We start from the raw sequence: 20,447 nt of genomic DNA on the forward strand, positions 1-20,447 counted from the left end.
GAATGGAGACGTGTTGTCTTCAGCGATGAGAGTCGCTTCTGCCTTGGTGCCAATGATGGTCGTATGCGTGTTTGGCGCCGTGCAGGTGAGCGCCACAATCAGGACTGCATACGACCGAGGCACACAGGGCCAACAGCCGGCATCATGGTGTGGGGAGCGATCTCCTACACTGGCCGTACACCACTGGTGATCGTCGAGGGGACACTGAATAGTGCACGGTACATCCAAACCGTCATCGACCCATCATTCTACAATTCCTAGACCGGCAAGGGAACTTGCTGTTCCAACAGGACAATGCACGTCCGCATGTATCCCGTGCCACCCAACGTGCTCTAGAAGGTGTAAGTCAACTACCCTGGCCAGCAAGATCTCCGGATCTGTCCCCCATTGAGCATGTTTGGGACTGGATGAAGCGTCGTCTCACGCGGTCTGCACATCCAGCACGAACGCTGGTCCAACTGAGGTGCCAGGTGGAAATGGCATGGCAAGCCGTTCCACAGGACTACATCCAGCATCTCTACGATCGTCTCCATGGGAGAATAGCAGCCTGCATTGCTGCGAAAGGTGGATATACACTGTACTAGTGCCGACATTGTGCATGCTCTGTTGCCTGTGTCTATGTGCCTGTGGTTCTGTCAGTGTGATCATGTGATGTATCTGACCCCAGGAATGTGTCAATAAAGTTTCCCCTTCCTGGGACAATGAATTCACGGTGTTCTTATTTCAATTTCCAGGAGTGTACATATACCAATACCCCACACAGTGCCAGCTAGATACACAGTGACTGTGCTGCATTTCTGCAGGTGGCCTGTGTAGGGATGGATGCTGTTAAGTGGTGTAGGTAGAGGCAGGAAGAGGGATTGGGTGGGTGGCTACTATGCATGTCATGCATTGTTGTCAGAGCCAATGAGGAGCACCTGTTCTGTTCTTTTTCACTCCCCTACCCCTTCCCCCCCCCCCCCCCCCCCTCCCCAACTTAATGATCTGTTATCCAGTTCCCCTTATAACTACCTATTGCATTCACTCATCCATTTCCTATGTCATTTCCCATTTTCCCTACCATCATCCCTATGCCATGGACCCCTGCTCCATCTATATGCTGAATAGTATCCCATAACCTGGCTGAAATTCAGCTCCACACCCTGTTCCTTAATGCTGCCTAAGCCATGGAATCCCCTCCCCCACCACCCCAGTGGCCTCAACATAAAAATTGCCTTATCTGGATCTCAATCCTTCTTTGGCAATGACCTTCACGTTTTAAGATTCCGCCAGTCCCTATCCGTCACAAATCTGGTGCTGCAGAACTACTTGTCCATGGCACAGACATCCAAGATTTGCCTCTGCTCCCACCCCAAGATACTGTTACTGTGCAATCCTTAATAAATTCACCACATCTCTGGAATTGAAACCCTTGCATTCCAACACCTGGAAGAGCATTTCAGACATCATGTCCATAAATTGTTCAATCTGTTGACATCCTACTCCTGCTTTGGATCACCAGTATCTGTCAACACCTATCCTGCCCACAGTGAATGCCCTTGTCAATCCCTCATTATATCCAGGTCCTGCCTGGTTGACCTTTTTCAATTTACCATAGCCTCCAAAACTACCTCCCAACGCTCCACAAAATCCAAAAAGCAAGAAACCTTTCCTTATAAAACCTCAGTACCACGGTAGTTTTAGTCTTATCCAAAGGCCTTACCTTCAACCCCAAACGCAAGTTTAACCATGTTGGACTTGTCCAAGATCTGTTTTCCTTCTCCCGATCCCTACAGTGGAACTGCTTCTTTGCCACCAATCCCTCCTACCAAACCCAGCCTAATCCCAACTTTGAATCTTGCCTCTTCCAAATCTTACTACCATCCAGTCTTAACCCTCCCCCTTCCCCATTCCTGCCTAACCACCCCTGATCATCAAGAAAGTTCTTACCTCCAACACAGCCTCACTATATTTCCACAGGTCCCTTCCTAAGGACAATAACCCCTCAGCAGAGGAATGAACAGCCTTACATGACCATGAAATAGATCCTGGCCAAATGACCATCCTGCAGATGAAGGATCCACAACTCTCAGAAGGCCCGTGCCAACTGTCTGACTCGTTCACCTACAAGCTCTGCCATAGTGATCCCATCTTACAAGTCCAACATAAGTTAAAGTTCCTACTGAAATCCATAGATTCCTCCCAGGACCTATCCCCAAGTCCTTCTCCCTCCTCAAACTAGTGACATCCTGCACCCTTAACTCCTGAATTCTCCCCAAGATCCACAAACCTAATAATCCTATGCCACCATTGAAGCTAGCTATTGTCCTTCTACTCAAATAATTGCTGCTTTTGTTGAAAAACACCTCCAACCTGTTGCCCAAAATCTAGTCTTCTGCATCAAAGATACGGAACACTTTCTTCGATTCCACCAGCCCCATCCCTTTATCTCTTGGAGCTCTACTCATCACTGTTGATGCCACCTCCATATACATCATCATCGCTCATGCCCATCGTCTTGTTGTTATTGAACACTACCCTTTCCAATGTCCTTCAGACTCCAAATACACTGCCTCATTCCTTAAACACCTCACCAACTGTATCCTGATGTACAACAACCTTCCCTTCGAAGGAAAGGTATACAGACAAATCCATAGTGCAGTCAAGGTCACCTGCGTGGCACCCTCCAATGCCAAAATGTTCGTGGGCCATATAGAGGAAATCTTTTCAGCCTCCAAAAACTCCAACCTACCCTGCCTGGACCAGGTTCATTGATGATGTCTTCACAAGCTGGACTCATGGTCAAGACACAGTATCCTCATTCTTTCACAACCTCAACATTTGCTCTCCCACTGAGCTCACCTGGTCTTCCTCAGCCCGACTTGCAGTCTTCCTATACTGTTGATTTCTACTTCTCTGATGACTCCATCGGCATTTCTGTCCACATTGAACCCATTAGCCACCAACAGTAGCTTCATTCCAACAGCTACCGTTGCTTCCATTTGTGCCTGATATCCAGCACAGTAGCCAGTATGTTGTGATGGGGCTGCCATATACCCTGTTGGTTATAGCCCCCTGACCACACAGCGATCACTCTGCTGATGCCTGGGCCGTCAACTCCCCATGTATGCCAAGGAGTAGATGCCCATCACCCTGGGGCATCGGGACTCCCAGCAATGGCCACCCTGCCAACTGGCCTTTGCTGGGGCTGGGTGGCACCCCTGGGGAAGGCCCCTGGTCGGAGTGGGTAGCATCAGGGTGGATGACATGCAATGAAGTGTAATACGTCATCTTTTGCTGGTGGTCAAACACTAGCAGAGTATAAGTGGTCAAGATCTAACTTCAATGCTAAGAAATATGACCCCAAATCATTCCCCAACCTGGCCACATCAGGGGAGGAATTCTAGGCTAAGGATGACAGTGAAGCTTATTCACCACAGTACCTCGTATGTACGAGAGTTGATGAGAAATCTTTCTTGTCAATGAAATCTTAGTCTTTTGTGGAGCATTTAGAAGACAAATTTGAGGAGGTGGAGGGCTTGTCCAAAATCCAGTCGGGGTCGGTCTTGATCAAAACAGCATCCTCTGCTTAGCCACAGGCACTACACACCTGTGAGAATCTTGGGGATGTTTCTGCTTCCATCATGCCCCATAAGGGCTTAAATATGGTCCAGGGTATCATATTTCACAGGAATTTTCTTTTGCAGTCTGACGATGAGCTGCATGCCAATTTAGAGCGGCAAGATGTCCATATCGTCCGGTGCTTTCACGGGGGTCAAAGGGATAATCAGGTTGCCACCAGTGCCTTCATCTTGACCTTCGAGGGTGATACATTACCCTAGAAGGTCAAGGTTGTGGTCTGCTGCTGTGACGTAAAGCCATATCCCCTCCCCCTTGCGGTGCTTTAAGTGCTGGAAGTTCGGCCATATGTCTTCCCACTGTACTTCCAGCGTCACCTGTTGGGATTGTAGATGTCCTCCACATCCCAATACTTCCTGTGCCCCGCCTCCCATCTGTGTCAACTGCGGAGAGCACCATTCGTCTTGCTCGTCAGATTGCAGGATTCTCCAGAAAGAAAGAAAAATAATGGAATACAAGACCCTGGACTGACTGACCTATACTGAGGCTAAGAGGAAATATGAGAGGCTACATCCTGTGCATATGATATCAACCTACACCGCCACTATGACAATGTTTTTACCATCTTCCATTCCGCTGTGTACAGTTCTCATAACTGTCAGACTCCACCTGCCCCCTTGATGGTGGGGGCACTTCCCTCCCTGTTGCTCCTGCTCAACCTACTTCAGGAGCAACCCCCCCCCCCCCCCCCCTCCAAACAATCGGGGTGTCAGTCCCGACTTCTCAGTTGGAGAAATGTAAGTCTTCTTTGGCTCCTCTTGCCTTGGGTCACTCCCTTTCCAGGTTCCTACCAGTGGCAAAGCTGACATCCGCCAGTTGCTGAAGCAACCACAGGTAGCTGGTCGTAGGGCTGTATGGTCCTCCTCAGACGCTGAGACTGAATCAGTGAAGCCCTCCCAGCCAGACAAATTTAAGGAGCAGCGAGAGAAACCTAAAAAGAAAAAAGACCCCAAGAACCAAGGCACTGTGGTGGCAACCACACCACAACTATCTACAAGCTTTGTGTCTGTGGATGAGGTGGAGATTCTGGCGTCCGCTGAGAACCTAGATCTTGCTGGGCCCTCAGACACATTGGATGTCGATCGCACAGGTATTCATCTGGTGGCAGCAGGTGACCGTGAGGTGTAGACTGCCTCATTGAATGTTTCATGCTTTCCCAGTCTCGCATCCAAGTAATCCTCCAGTGGTATTGTGGCAGTTTTTTCCACCACCTAGCTGAGCTACGGCAATTGTTAAGCATTACATCTGCTTTCTGCTTTGCCCTGCAGGAAACCTGGTTCCCAGCAGTGCACTCCGCAGCTCTAAGGGATATTGCAGGAACTGTAGCGACTATAGTTGAGTGTCAGATGGAGTTTGCGTCTGTGTACTGAACTCATTATGTAGAGAACCTGCGCCCCTTCAAACCCCTCTTGAAGCTGTGGCTGTCAGGATAAGGATGACACAGGAAATAACTGTCTGATATGTACAGCTTCCTCCAAATGGTGCAGTACCCTGAACGTATTGGCTGCACTGATTGATCAACTCCCTAAACCTTTCAGATTTCTGGGACATTTTAACACATAACCCCATGTGGGGTGGTACCATGCTTACTGGCCGAGGTAGGGAGGTCGAAAATTTACTGTCACGACCACTGCCCCTTAAATACAGGTGCCTGCACATATTTGGCCATTGATCTCTCAGTTTGCAATCCTGGCCTTCTCCCATCTATCTTCTGGAGAGCACATGATGACGTGTGTGGTAGTGACCACTTCCCCATCTTCATGTCACTCCCCCGGTGTCATGCCCATAGATGCCTACCCAGATGGGCTTTAAACAAGGCAGACTGGGAAGTCTTCACCTCTGCTGTCACCGGTGAATCCCCCTCACATGGGTGCCATCGATGTTGTTGTTGATCAGGTCACTACAACGATTGTTTCTGCGGCGGAAAACACACTCCCTGGTTCTTTTGGGTGCCCATAGCGAAATACAGTCCCTTGGTGGTCGCTGGAAGTCACTGAGGCAATTAAAGAGTGTCAGTGATCTCTACAGGGACATAAGCAGCACCTTTCCCTAGAGCAGCTCTAGGGACATAGCCTTTAAGCAGCTCCGTGCCCGCATTCGCCTGCTTTTAAAACGATGGAAACAGGAGTGTTGGGAGAGGTCTGGACAAAGTTCAGACATCTTTTTGCGTACCAGACCCCCAACAGGTTTCCTTGGCATTAACATCAATGGCCTGTTATCTACCGACACGATTGCCGAGCACATTTCTGAGCAGTATGCTTGAGCTTCTGCATTGGAGAACTGCCCCCCACCCTTTTGCATCCTCAAATGGCGGATGGAAAGGAAAGTCATCTCATTCAATACACACCACAGTGAACCCCATTTACAGAGTGGGAGTTCCTCAGCACCCTTGCACATTGCCCCGACACAGCTCCTGGATCGGATCGGATCCACAGTCAGATGGTTAAACATCTCTCGTCTGACTACAAGCGACTTTTCCTCGTCATCTTCAACTGGATCTGGTGCGATGGGGTCTTTCCATCGCAATGGCGGGAGAGCACCATCATTCTGGTGCTCAAACCGTCACAACCTACTTGATGTGAATAGCTACCAGCCCATCAGCCTCACCAACTTTCTTTGTAAGCTGCTGGAACGTATGGTGTGTCGGTGGTTGGGTTGGGTCCTGGAGTCACGTGGCCTACTGGCCCGTGTCGAGGCGGCTTCCACCAGGGTCACTCTACCACTGATAATCTTGTGTCCCTTGAGTCTGCCATCTGAACAGCCTTTTCCAGAAGCCAACATCTAGTTGCTGTCTTTATTGACTTACGTAAAGCACATGACAAGACCTGGCGACAACAAATCCTTCCACATTATAGCAGGGGGTCTCCAGGGCCAGCGCCCAGTTTTTATCCAAAGCTTCCTTTCTGTCTGTACTTTCCGTATCCAAGTCGGTGCCTTCCGTAGTTCCCCTGTATTCAGGAGAATGGCGTTCCGCAGGGCTCCATATTGAGTGTGTGGCTATTGACGGTCTAGCAGCAGCTATAGGGCCATCAGTCTCACCTTCTCTGTACATTGATGACTTTTGCATTTCGTACTGCTCCAAAGCCCACAGTTTCTAGTTTGCAGCCTTGAAGTGATGCGTCATGCATTTCTGTTTGTGTCGCACCATTCATCCAGAACCAGAGCTTTACCTTAATGACGATCCACTCACTGTAGTGGAGACATATTGATTCTTAGGACTGGTGTTTGACTCCCGACTGAGTTTTCTACCTCACCTTCATCAGCTTAAGCGGAAGTGCTGGCTGCGCCTCAATGCCCTCCGCTGCCTGAGCAACACCGACTGGGGTGCAGATCGCTCTATGCTGCTGCAGCTCTACGGAGCCCTTGTTCAATCCCGCCTTGTCTGTGGGAATTTGGTGTATGGTTCAGCGGTGCCCTCAGCGTTGTGTTTCCTCGACCCAGTGCACCACTGTGGTGTCTGCCTAGTGATGGGAGCTTCTAGAACGAGTCTGGTGACCAGTGCCCTATTGGAGGCTGGAGTCCCTCCATTGAAGGTTAGGCGTGCACAACTGCTCGCCACTTACTTTGCACACACTTGTAGTTCTCGTGCACATCCGAATTACCGTCTCCTTTTTTTCCAACCACAGCGGTTCATCTCCCACATCGGCAGCGCAGGTCAGGGCTTAAGATCACGGTTCGCATCCGGTCCCTTCTGTCTGAACTGGAGTCCTTCCCGTTACCAATTCTCTTCGAGGTCCATTCATGTACACCTCCATGGTGTCCCCCCAGGGGGTCCACAACTCTTTTGTGGACACGTGCGTAGCGAGCACGGGACCCCGAGCTAATGTGGCCCTCCTTCCTTTCCGGGCTGCATACCTTCCCTTCCCTTTCCGCATCCCTCCCCGTCCCCCATCTTCGCCCCCCCCCCCCCCCCCTCACCTCTGGTTCTTTCCTTCCCTTTCTCCCCCTCTGGGAGTATGGTTTGTGCCTACGTCCGGAGACGGACGCTCGAAACTGTTCCAAATTACCTGCTTTTACACTTGCAAGTCCTCGTCCTTCCTCTGTCCTTCTCTTTTCCTTCCCTCTTCTCCTTGCCCTTTTCTCCGCTGCGGCGTTTGAGACCCCCCTTTTCTTTCCTTTCCCTTTCCCTTTCTCTTTTTTCCTCCCTGTGCGTGTCTGAAGGCCGACCCACGCACTTCCATGCGTAGCCGGTGACGGGGTAACGCGTAATTCCCTGCCCCGGGTAGACAGGTAGGACACGTACGTACCCCCTGGTAACGGCCAGGCCCAGGGAGGGGTGATTACCCGAGCTGATACCTTCCGAAACTGCCGATTGGTCCCTCCGTCCGTTTGTCGGGAGGTGTGACCTGAGGTGTGAACAATCACCTAAGGCGGGTGTGCCCTCGGTGAGGGCCCCCACAAGGGAGGAGCGCGCCATCGGAGACGCCGGTAATCATGGGGGATTCTTCCGCAATGGTTTCCTCACCTTCCACTATGTCTGCTCACAAACGTAAGTTCACTGAGTCTCAGCCACAGACGGTTCTTCCATCGTTGCCACAGTTCCTTGTTGTTTCTCGGTCTGACGAAGGTCACGACTTTTCCACGGTCAACCCTTTCATTATTCAGAAAGGTGTCGACGCAATTGCGGGTCCTGTAAAGTCTTGTTCCAGATTACGGAATGGCACCCTGTTGTTAGAAACACACAGTGCCCTCCAGGCTCAAAAATTGCTGCGTACTTCTCTGCTCCACACCTTCCCCGTCCGGGTGGAACCGCACCGTACCTTAAATTCCTCGCGTGGAGTCGTTTATACACGCTCCCTCGATGGATTGTCTGACGAAGAAATTCAGCACTACCTGTCTGACCAGGGTGTCACGGCTGTTCATCGGGTTATGAAAAGGGTTGACATGAACATCATTCCAACCCGCACTGTCTTCTTGACATTTGACAAAGTTCAACTCCCATCAAAAATCAAAGCAGGCTATGAGATAATTTCCGTTCCCCCTTACGTCCCAAACCCTATGCATTGCTATCGGTGTCAGCGGTTCAATCACACCAGCCAGTCCTGTTCAAATCTGGCCAAATGTGTTACGTGTGGCAAGGATGCCCATGAGGGTGCTTGTCCACCTCCATCCCCTCGCTGCATCAACTGTATGGGTGACCACGCTGCTTCCTCTCGAGATTGCCCCGTTTTTAAGGACGAAAAGCTCATCCAGGAAATAAGAGTGAAGGAAAAGGTGTCGACCTTTGCTGCTCGAAAGTTACTCGCCAGTCGACAGCCCACCGTGCCTCAGAAAGGAAAATACAGCACTGTCCTTGCTTCTCCTCGGCCAACAAAGGAGGCGGCCACGCAGACTTGCGACCTCACATTTAGTACCACGGTCGTCAGATCGGCCAGCGCAAAGATCGCCCGTTCAACCTCACCACTTTCGCCTGCCCACTCTATGGCTCACCCTTCGTCGGGTTCTGCTAAATCTCGAGCCCAAAAGTCAGACGCCAAGACTTCCAAAAAAGAGCATTCTCGTGAAGAGTTTTTACGTACTGCAACTTCACAACCATCGGTTCCTCCTTCATCTAAACATCATACCTCCAAGAAGGCTACGAAGAAACACAGTTCCTCTCCTTCTCCGCCAAGGCGTGTCCCATCTACAGCACCACCTGGCGGAAATCGCCCTCGGCCATCTTCTGTGTCGCCGAGGCGCACTGCTGGTGGCCGGCCAACTGGCCGATCGTTGGTGGCAGGAGCTGCTCCTGACCAACCTATGGATCAGGATCTTCTGCCTTCGACTGAATGCCATTCCATGCTGTCGGTCGCAAGCTCTGAGCAGTCGTTGAGTTGACAGCACCCTTGGTCACGTTCCTCCATTTTCTGTTCACCCTATGTCCATTATCCACTGGAATATCCGCGGCATTCGCGCCAATCGGGATGAATTGTCGATCCTCTTACGATCCTACTCGCCGGTCATCTTCTGTCTTCAGGAAACAAAGCTGCGTCCCCATGACCGCTTTGTTCTCCCTCATTTTCAGTCCGTCCGATATGACCTCCCCTCTGTTGAAGGCACTCCAGCCCATGGAGGACTCATGATTCTGCTCCATGATACTCTCCATTATCACCCAATCCCCTTAAACACTTCCTTCCAAGCTGTCGCCGTCCGTCTTTCCCTTTCTGGATACACGTTCTCTCTTTGTACGGTATACATTCCATCGTCTACACCAATGGCACGAGCTGATCTCCTTCATCTTCTTGATCAGCTTCCACCCCCCTATTTGCTGGTTGGGGACTTCAATGCCCACCACCCGCTTTGGGGATCTCCACATCCTTGTCCACGTGGCTCACTATTGCTAGACGTCTTCCACCAAGCGGATCTAGTCTGCCTCAACACTGGGGTCCCCACATTTTTGTCTGCCTCCACGGCAAATTTACCTCATTTGGACCTTGCGGTCGGTACTGTTCCGCTAGCTCGGCGCTTCGAATGGTTCGCCCTTGATGATACACACTTGAGTGACCACTTTCCATGTGTTCTTCGACTGCAGCCTAAACTGCCATATATGCGCTCGCGACGCTGGAAGTTTGCCCAAGCCGATTGGACACTTTTTTCGTCTCTAGCGACATTCGATGACCGTCGCTTTCCCAGCGTCGACGATGAGGTCACACATTTTACCGACGTTATTCTCACAGCTGCGGAACGTTCAATACCACGCACCTCCGAATTGCCCCGGCGCCCCCCAGTTCCTTGGTGGAACGAGGCATGCCGTGACGCAATACGTGAGCGGCGACGTGCTCTTCGCATTTTCCGTCAGCATCCAACTTTGGCCAACTGTATCCGATATAAGCAGCTCCGTGTGCGATGGCGTCGCGTCATCCGCGATAGCAAGAAGGCAAGCTGGAAATTCTTTATTAGCTCATTTAACACCTTCACTCCCTCCTCGGAAGTTTGGAGTCGGCTTCGACGGTTCTCAGGCGCGCCTAGTTTCTCCCCAGTCTCTGGGCTCACTGTCGCGCATGATACCTTAGTGGACCCCGTCGCAATTTCTAACTCATTGGGTCAGCACTTTGCTGAGATTTCGAGCTCTTCAAATTACCCGCCAGCGTTTCTCCCTCGAAGAAACGTGCAGCGGAAGTGCGACATCTTGCTTTCTCCTCTCAAAATCGCGAAAGCTACAATACTGTTTTCTCCATGGGCGAACTCCAACATGCACTCTCTTCTTCTCGCTCCTCCGCCCCAGGACCGGATGGTATCCATGTCCAAATGTTGCTGCATTTATCAACCCATAGCCTGCGTTACCTCCTTCGCCTTTATAATCGAATTTGGACCGACAGTACCTTTCCCAGGCGATGGCGGGAAGCTATTGTCGTTCCCGTTCCGAAACCTGGAAAGGACAAACATCTCCCCTCTAGCTATCGCCCCATTTCTCTCACGAGTAGTGTCTGTAAGGTTTTGGAGCGTATGGTGAATTACCGTTTAGCTTGGTGGCTGGAATCCCGCAGTCTTTTAACACCAGCCCAATGTGGATTCCGAAAGCATCGTTCTGCCGTTGACCATCTTGTTGCTCTCTCCACTTATATCATGAACAATTTTCTCCGGAAACGCCAAACGGTAGCAATATTTTTTGATCTGGAGAGAGCATACGATACCTGTTGGAGGACAGGCATCCTCCGCACACTGTTCTCTTGGGGCTTTCGAGGCCGGCTGCCCCTTTTTCTTCGCGAATTTATGGCAGAGCGCACATTTAGGGTGCAGGTGAACACTACTCTCTCCCGTACTTTCTCCCAAGAAAACGGGGTACCCCAGGGCTCCGTGCTGAGTGTTGTACTGTTTGCCATCGCCATTAATCCAATTATGGATTGTCTCCTTCCTGATGTCTCGGGCTCCCTCTTTGTGGACGATTTTGCGATCTACTACAGCTCCCAACGGACCAGCCTTCTTGAAAGACGTCTTCAAGGATGTCTCGATCGCCTCCACTCGTGGAGCATCGAAACCGGCTTCCGTTTCTCACCCAGTAAGACCGTTTGTGTTAATTTTTGGCGACGTAAGGAGTTTCTTCCGCCCTCCTTACATCTAGGTCCTGTCAACCTTCCGTTTTCCGACGTCGCTAAATTCTTGGGTCTTATGTTTGACAGAAAACTGTGCTGGTCCTCCTACATTTCCTATCTTTCGGCTCGCTGTCTGCGTTCCTTTAACACCCTCCGTGTCCTGAATGGTACCTCTTGGGGAGCGGACTGAGTGGTCCTTCTCCGCCTCTATCGCGCCTTAGTGCACTCGAAATTGGATTCTCTTTCCTTCTCTTCTGCTCGGCCGTCTATTCTTCGGCGTCTCGACTCTATCCACCACCGTGGATTACGTTTAGTGTCTGGAGCTTTTTACACCAGCCCTGTGGAAAGCCTTTATGCTGAGACTGCTGAACCTCCGCTGTCCAATCGGCGGGCAGTCCTTCTGAGTCGTTATGCTAGCCATCTGTCTTCCATGCCTGCTAATCCAGCCCATGACCTTTTTTTCGACACCTCCTTTGATGTCGGGTATGCAGGCCGCTCCTCCTCCCTACTACCCCCGGGAGTCCGCTTCCGTCAATTGCTCCATTCTCTTTCCTTCCGCTTTCCTAAAACCTTCTTGACAACTTGGGGTACAGCACCGCCTTGGCTCCGTCCCCGGATCGACTTGCTCAGAGACCTATGTCAATTTCCCAAGGATGGTACCCCTACACTTGTTTACCGTCGGGCATTTGCTGCTCTATGTGCACAAATGACGGAAGCCACATTTATTTACACCGATGGCTCGAAAACATCGTTAGGTGTAGGGAGTGCCTATATTGTTGGCGACACCCCAAATCACTTTCGGCTTCCCGACCAGTGTTCGGTTTATACTGCGGAGCTTTACGCTGTTCTCCAGGCTGTCCACTACATCCGCCGCCATCAGCGGATACAGTACGTAATCTGCTCAGATTCTCTCAGCTCTCTCCTAAGTCTCCAAGCTCTTTACCCTGTGCACCCTCTGGTCCACCGGATTCAGGACTGTCTGCGCTTGCTCCACCTGGGGGGCGTCTCAGTGGCGTTCCTCTGGCTCCCGGGACACGCTGGTATCTGTGGAAATGAGGCGGCCGATATAGCGGCCAAGGCTGCGGTCTCTCTTCCTCGGCCAGCTATTCAGTCTCTTCTGTTTACCGATCTACGGAGCAGTTTATGTTGCCAAGTTGCTCATTTATGGCATGCGCATTGGTCAACACTTCCCCATAATAAATTGCGGGAAGTGAAAGCCCTTCCTTGCGCTTGGACCTCTTCCTCCCGAACGCGTCGTCGGGAGGAGGTAATTTTAGCTAGACTCCGGATAGGGCACTGTCTTTTTAGTCATCGACATCTTTTAAGCGGTGATCCTCCCCCACTCTGTCCCCACTGCTCTCAGCTGTGGACGGTCAGACACCTTTTAATTGAATGCCCCTATTTTAATCCGTTACGCTCCCGTCTACAGCTATCGCCTGATCTATCGTCGATTTTAGCAGATGACACACGCTCAGCTGACCGCGTTCTACAGTTTATTAGTGACAGTGAAATGACGTCAGTCATTTGAAGCTTTTTTTGGGGGACAACTAACCCCTTTCTATAGTGGATTTTTAAGCATTCCTTCTGCCTTTAGTTTCTCAAATTTTATGACTTTGTTCCCATTGCTGCTGATTTTAAATTTCGTTTTTTTCCTGTTTTCTACGTCACGGGCTGGGCGCTAATGACCATAGAAGTTTTGCGCCCTAAAACCACAAAAAAAAAAAAAAAACCTCCATGGTGTACACCTAGGCTACATATTCTTCTGGACCTTTCTCATGGCCCTAAGGACTCTGTTCATCTGCGGCTCTCTGCTGTCACTTCGTCTCGATTCTAGACATGTACCGCGGCCATGAAGTGGTTTAAACCAATGCCCCGATGGCTTTGTTTGTGTTCATGGAGGACATATTGAACAGCACTCCTTGCCAGATGGCTGCAGTGTTTTCACTGAAGAACTGGTGGCCGTATCTCATGCTCATGAGCACATCAGCTCGTGCTCTGGCAAGTCATTTCTCCTGTGTACCTTCTCCTTGAGCAGCCTCCAAGCTATCGACCAGTGCTGCTCATGCCAGCCTTTGGTAGCATCCGTTCAGGAGCCCACCTATGCCTTGGAACGGTCCCGTCGTTCAGTGGTGTTTATGGGGCCCCCAGGACACGTTGGAATCTTGGGCAATGAACTTGCTGACACGCTGGCCAAACAGGCTACACGGAAAGCACCTCTGGAGATGGGCATCTCTGAAACTGACCTGCGTTCTGTCTTACGCTGCAGGGATTTTTGGCTTTGGGAGACTGAATGGCATTACAGTACACACAACAAACTGTGTGTCATTTAGTAGACTACGAATGGGTGGATGTCTTCCATGCTGTTCTCTCACAGGGAATCGGTTCTCCCGTGCCAGCTCCTCATTGGCCATAAGTGGCTAACACATGGTTAACTTGTCTGTTGCGAGGACCCACCCCGGTGTTGCTGTGGCTTACAAATGATGGTTGTCCACTTCTGGCCAATTATGCCTCAACAGCAGCTTTAGTTTTAAGTTTTATTCTTGAAGGTGGGTTTTGTCATTTGATCTAAGTTTTAGCACATGTCCTTCATCCATCTGTGTCCTCCACCCTAGTGCTTTTAGGGTGGAGGTTTTTACGTGTGGTGGAGTGGCTGGCTTCTCCTTTTTATTCTCATGGTCAGCCAGCCATGGTAATCTGCTCTTTTGTTTTGATTTCTGCTATGTGGTTCATGCGTCTCTGTGGTTTTCTTGTCTGATTTTGTCCATTTTAGTGTCATTCTTGTGGTTTTCTCCTGTCTTCCAGCTGTGTTTCATATGTTTTGATTATTTTACTCCCACCCTTGTGGAATTATTTTAATCAGAACGAGGGACCGATGACCTAGCAGTTTGGTCCCTCCCCCCTCTTTTAAACACAACCAACCAACCAACCAACCTCTTCCCTGTTCCCATTCCACCACTACACAGCAGTCATTCCACCATCACACCCAGCCTTTTTATTTCTCTCCTTTTCCATACTTCCCTCCCACTCCCCCCCTCCGCACCACACCCCTGCAGCACTTCACTGTCTGCCACCCCACCATACTATCCTTCTGCCTCCCTGCCCCAGCCTCGCAGTGTGGTTTCAGTTGCCTGTGACTGCAGTTGTGTGTGTGTGTGTGTGTGTGTGTGTGTGTGTGTGTGTGTGTGTGGTCTATTGTTGACGAAGGCCTTAACACTCCGCTATATGAAGGATGTATTACAAAGACAACTCCCAGTTATAGGATAGGATAAGCTTGTAATGTGACTGGAGTACAATGTATTGGGTTCATGTTGGTCTTCCACAGGGTTATGACCCATGTGGCAAGGGGTTGGGAGTAGGTTTGGTGTAAGGGAGGACTAGGACATTGCATACCTAGCTTAGGTGGATGGCAGAGTACCACTTGGGAAGGATTGTGGGTAGAATGTTCCTCATTTCTGGGAACAATGGTAGAAGTCCAAATCCTGATAAAGGATGTGGCTCCAGTTGTTACAATCTGGGACAATATTGGGTGATAGTGGCTGCTCCTTTGCAATTGGTTCCTAGGTGTCAATTAGGAACAATTTTGTAGTCATAAGGTGCTAAAGAGCGGTATCAAGAAGAAGATATTTTACATAAATTATTATTATGCAATAAAATTAATGGTTGTTAAGCTCAAAGATGGCAAAGAATGAGATTTTCAATTTCTTGATTAAGTATTGAAATAGAGTTGTTTCTCTAGTTCTTTTCACATCACTTACTTGCTAACAAGATGCCTTGAAATTTATTTAGAATTTACAAATAAAATCTCGTTGATTGTGAGGCAGTGCTATTTTTCTCTTAATCACCCAATATATTGGCCCTACTCTTAGGATTTTCGCCTGTTGTTATTCAGAAGAAAAAATAACACATTGTAATAATCAGAAAGTAAATGGAATTAACAGTGGCTACAAAATTGTGCAGACTTATGTTTTAAAGTTAACTACACAAAGCTGTGTAATTTTTCCTTGACTGAACCAACAGTGTGTTCGTTTATATATGTTTTTCTGTTATATAATTTGGAAACTGGCATATCTTCTTGTTCAGCTTCTTGTTAAAATCACTGTGTCAGTATGCAAGTAGATGTGTATTTACATTAACACTGGTAATGAGAGTGTTTGAGATACTATTGTTCGATTTTTGTTCCAGCAACCTTCTGGAAATTATGATGACAGTGGGTATTTCTCAGTTCAAGTAATAAGCAGTGCTCTTGAAGTTTGGGGTCTGGAACTTGTACCATACAACAGCACAGATGAACGAGCTTTGGAAGCCCAGAGATGTCCTGGGTAAGTGCCTACCATGCAGAGCTAAACACATGCATTGCACATGAGCCTTATTGCTTGTTTTTGTTCAATTTGTATTTAATGTCTGTGTATATAACTGGGTGAGAATGGGGTGTTAACATTGGAGAAAGAGGATGAAATTGCAATGCCTAGGGCTTACTGCTTAGTGCATTTGTGCTGAGCATGAGGTGTTAAATAACTCCACCCAGTTCCACCCAGGAAAGTATGGGAGAATACTTAAAGACTATACGGTTGCACTCCACTCCCAACACTGGCATTTTACTGAATGACATCGCACATGATAAAAAATATATTCTAATCACAAGACAGTAAAGAACATTGTCAGTTGCTAAGGAGAGCACATATTTATAATTTTAATAGGTATTCCGTCCATTGAAAACTTTGGACCCCTGTAAGAACAAAATTTGTAACTTGAAAATTTCCAATAGAAATTGGTGACACAAAGTATGAAAAGTTTGTTACACCAAACAGATTCCATGTTCCTAGATTTCTGTAAAGTATTTGACACAGTGCCGCACTGCCGACTGTTAACAAAGGTACAAGCATACAGAATAGGTTCCCAGTTATGAGAGTGGCTCAAAGACATTTTAAGTAAAGGAACCCAGTATGTTGTCCATGATTGCAAGTGTTCGTCAGAGACAAGGGTATCATCAGGAGTGCCCCAGGGAAGTGTATTAGGACCGCTTTTATTTCCTATGTACAGAAATGCTCTGGCGGACAGAGTAAGCAGCGGTCTGCTGCTATTTGTTAATGATGCTTTGGTGTATGGGAGGGTGTTGTCATTGAGTGACTGTAGGAGGATACAAGATGACTTAGACAGAATTTCTAGTTGGTGTGTGAATGGCAGTTAGTTCTAAATGTAGAAAACTGTAAGTTAATGTAGATGAAAAGTAAAAACAAACCCATTATGTTTGAATACAGAATTAGTAGTGTGCTGCTTGAGACAGTCGGTTGATCAAATACACTCCTGGAAATTGAAATAAGAACACCGAGAATTCATTGTCCCAGGAAGGGGAAACTTTATTGACACATTCCTGGGGTCAGATACATCACATGATCACACTGACAGAACCACAGGCACTTAGACACAGGCAACAGAGCATGCACAATGTCGGCACTAGTACAGTGTATATCCACCTTTCGCAGCAATGCAGGCTGCTATTCTCCCATGGAGACGATCGTAGAGATGCTGGATGTAGTCCTGTGGAACGGCTTGCCATGCCATTTCCACCTGGCACCTCAGTTGGACCAGCGTTCGTGCTGGACGTGCAGACCGCGTGAGACGACGCTTCATCCAGTCCCAAACATGCTCAATGGGGGACAGATCCGGAGATCTTGCTGGCCAGGGTAGTTGACTTACACCTTCTAGAGCACGTTGGGTGGCACGGGATACATGCGGACGTGCATTGTCCTGTTGGAACAGCAAGTTCCCTTGCCGGTCTAGGAATGGTAGAACGATGGGTTCGATGACGGTTTGGATGTACCATGCACTATTCAGTGTTCCCTCGACGATCACCAGTGGTGTACGGCCAGTGTAGGAGATCGCTCCCCACACCATGATGCCGGATGTTGGCCCTGTGTGCCTCGGTCGTATGCAGTCCTGATTGTGGCGCTCACCTGCACGGCGCCAAACACGCATACGACCATCATTGGCACCAAGGCAGAAGCGACTCTCATCGCTGAAGACGACACGTCTCCATTCGTACCTCCATTCATGCCTGTCGCGACACCACTGGAGGCGGGCTGCACGATGTTGGGGCGTGAGCGGAAGACGGCCTAAGGTGTGCGGGACCGTAGCCCAACTTCATGGAGACGGTTGCGAATGGTCCTCACCGATACCCCAGGAGCAACAGTGTCCCTAATTTGCTGGGAAGTGGCGGTGCGGTCCCCTACGGCACTGCGTAGGATCCTACGGTCTTGGCGTGCATCCGTGTGTCGCTGCGGTCCGGTCCCAGGTCGACGGGCGCGTGCACCTTCCGCCGACCACTGGCGACAACATCGATGTACTGTGGAGACCTCACGCCCCACGTGTTGAGCAATTCGGCGGTACGTCCACCCGGCCTCCCGCATGCCCACTATACGCCCTCGCTCAAAGTCCGTCAGCTGCACATACGGTTCACGTCCACACTGTCGCGGCATGCTACCAGTGTTAAAGACTGCGATGGAGCTCCGTATGCCACAGCAAACTGGCTGACACTGACGGCGGCGGTGCACAAATGCTGCGCAGCTAGCGCCATTCGACGGCCAACACCGCGGTTCCTGGTGTGTCCGCTGTGCCGTGCGTGTGATCATTGCTTGTACAGCCCTCTCGCAGTGTCCGGAGCAAGTATGGTGGGTCTGACACACCGGTGTCAATGTGTTCTTTTTTCCATTTCCAGGAGTGTATCTAGGCGTAATGTTGCAAATATGAAAGGGAATGAGCATGTAAGGAATGTAGTAGAGAAGGTGAATGATAGACTTTGGTTTATTGGGAGAATTTTAGGAAAGTGTGATTAATATGTAAGGGAGACCGTCTATAGGATACTACTGAGGGTGTTTAGGATCTGCACGAGGTTGGATTAAAGGAAGACAACGAAGCAATTCAGAGGCAGGCCTCTCAATTTATTACCAGTAGGTTCGAACAACATGCAAGTATTATGGACATGCTTCGGGAACTCCAATAGGAATCACTGGAATGAAGGTGACATTCTTCTCGAGGAGCACTATTGAGAACATTTAGGGAACCGGCATATGAGGCTAACTGCAGAATGATTGCCTACTATGTACGTTTCACTTAACCACCATGAAAATAAGATTAGTGATATTAGGGCTCGTGTGTCGACACATCGACAGTTGTTTTTTTCCCTCAATCTGTTTGCAAAAGGAGCAGAAAAGGAATGGACTAGTAGTGGCACAGGGTACCCTTTGCCATGCACCCTACGGCGACTTATGGATTATGTATATAGGGGTAGATAATCCACCACCCGGGGGGTAGATAATCCACCACCCATTCAGCTGGAATTGGCTGCTACCCGGCACAGGATGCCCTCCGCCATGCACGCCATGGTGGCTTGCGGGTTATGTATATAGATGTAGATGTAGGTGATCCCCCACCAAGTCAGCTGGAATGGGTTACACATTGAAAAGACATCATAGAACTGAAAGAAACGATGGGTTTGAGGAAAGAAAATAGGAAGACTGGTCTTACGGAAGAAATAAAATTTAAGCTGTATTTAGTGCCATAAGAGAAGCCTATGTACCTCTAGTTCAGGAACCTTGCTTTTAATAGCTAAAACACTACTGTTAGACTGAAAGAAGAGAAATGGAGAGTAACTGGTGACAAAAAAAAAAAAAAAAAAAAAAAAAAAAAAAAAAAAAAAAAAAAAAAAAAAAAAAAAAACCAGAGAACTAAGTATTTTCCACACCACAGGCCTATGGAGTTTTAATGTAAGAGTAAAGGAGCACAATGGACACATTTTTCAGTAGAAACACTGAAAGCCAAAGACAGTACCTCTATTCTCACTGACAGCAAATACATCTTGAGGTTTCGACAAGAAGCTTCTACTCATTATTGGGTTAAAACCCCTCTTTTGCTGCTGCAATTATTGAGGCAATTTCTCCTCTGTCTCATTGGAAGAAAGCATTTCTAGAATATTGTTCAACAAGTTTCGGAGTTGTCATTGACATGGTTTTGATGCCAGACAGCTGAAAGAGAAGTCCAGGATGGAATAACAATTATGTTATGACAATACTGCTATACATGTAAGCTTTCAGCCAAAAAGCCGTCCTCTGAAATAGAGGGAAAACACACACACACACACACACACACACACACACACACACACACACACACACACACAAATACAACTCAGGCACACATGACCACTGTCTTAGGGCACTGTGGCTAATGGGAGCAGCAGTCTGGTTGGGTGGTGATGGTAAGGAAGTGGCGTGGGGCAGGTAGACAAGGGACAGCAGGGTAGGGGTGGGGGAGGGTGTAGTACTGCTTGTGGGAGCATTGCAGGTATGTGGAGGGAACAGGGTAAGATTGCCAGGTGTAGTTAGGTGGTTTGGAAGGGGAGATGGTAGGAAGGATCTAGATGGTGCAGGCATTGAAGCAGTCGTGGAAATGAAGCAAGTTGTATTGTGCAGCGTTGTTGTCTGTGACTGGACCGGAGTAGGCGGTGTTGGGAGGATGTGTGGTAAAGGTCTCATATATAGGTCTGTTGCGATGGTATTCCTCATAAAGTCGTAAGGCAAGGGGTTGGGAGCAGGGGTGGAATACGGCTGGACAAGGGTATTGCGTAGGTTTGGTGGGAAGCCGAATACCACCGTGGGAAGAGTGGGAAGGATAGTAGATAGGGTAGTCCTCATTTCAGGATATGACAAGGGTAGTCAAAACCTTAATGGAAAATGTGGTTCAAGTGTTCCAATCCTGATTGACATTAGAGCCACAAAGGAGTCCACCATTGCGGCTCGATGGTGGGATGTGGTAGATGAC

General features: G+C 49.0%; 1 protein-coding gene across 2 annotated transcripts in view; it reads left to right on the top strand.

Moving 5' to 3' along the window:
* LOC126481171 (ataxin-3-like) overlaps positions 1 to 20,447 on the top strand; it is a 164,510-nt gene that overhangs the window by 73,552 nt on the left and 70,511 nt on the right. For both annotated transcript variants that reach the window (XM_050104739.1, XM_050104740.1), the window contains exon 3: positions 15,813 to 15,949. In XM_050104739.1, the coding sequence (XP_049960696.1) occupies positions 15,813 to 15,949 (137 nt within the window). The remainder of the gene's footprint in view (positions 1 to 15,812; positions 15,950 to 20,447) is intronic.

This window comes from Schistocerca serialis, chromosome 5, assembly GCF_023864345.2.
Source record: "Schistocerca serialis cubense isolate TAMUIC-IGC-003099 chromosome 5, iqSchSeri2.2, whole genome shotgun sequence".
In the NCBI taxonomy this organism is placed as follows: domain Eukaryota; kingdom Metazoa; phylum Arthropoda; class Insecta; order Orthoptera; family Acrididae; genus Schistocerca; species Schistocerca serialis.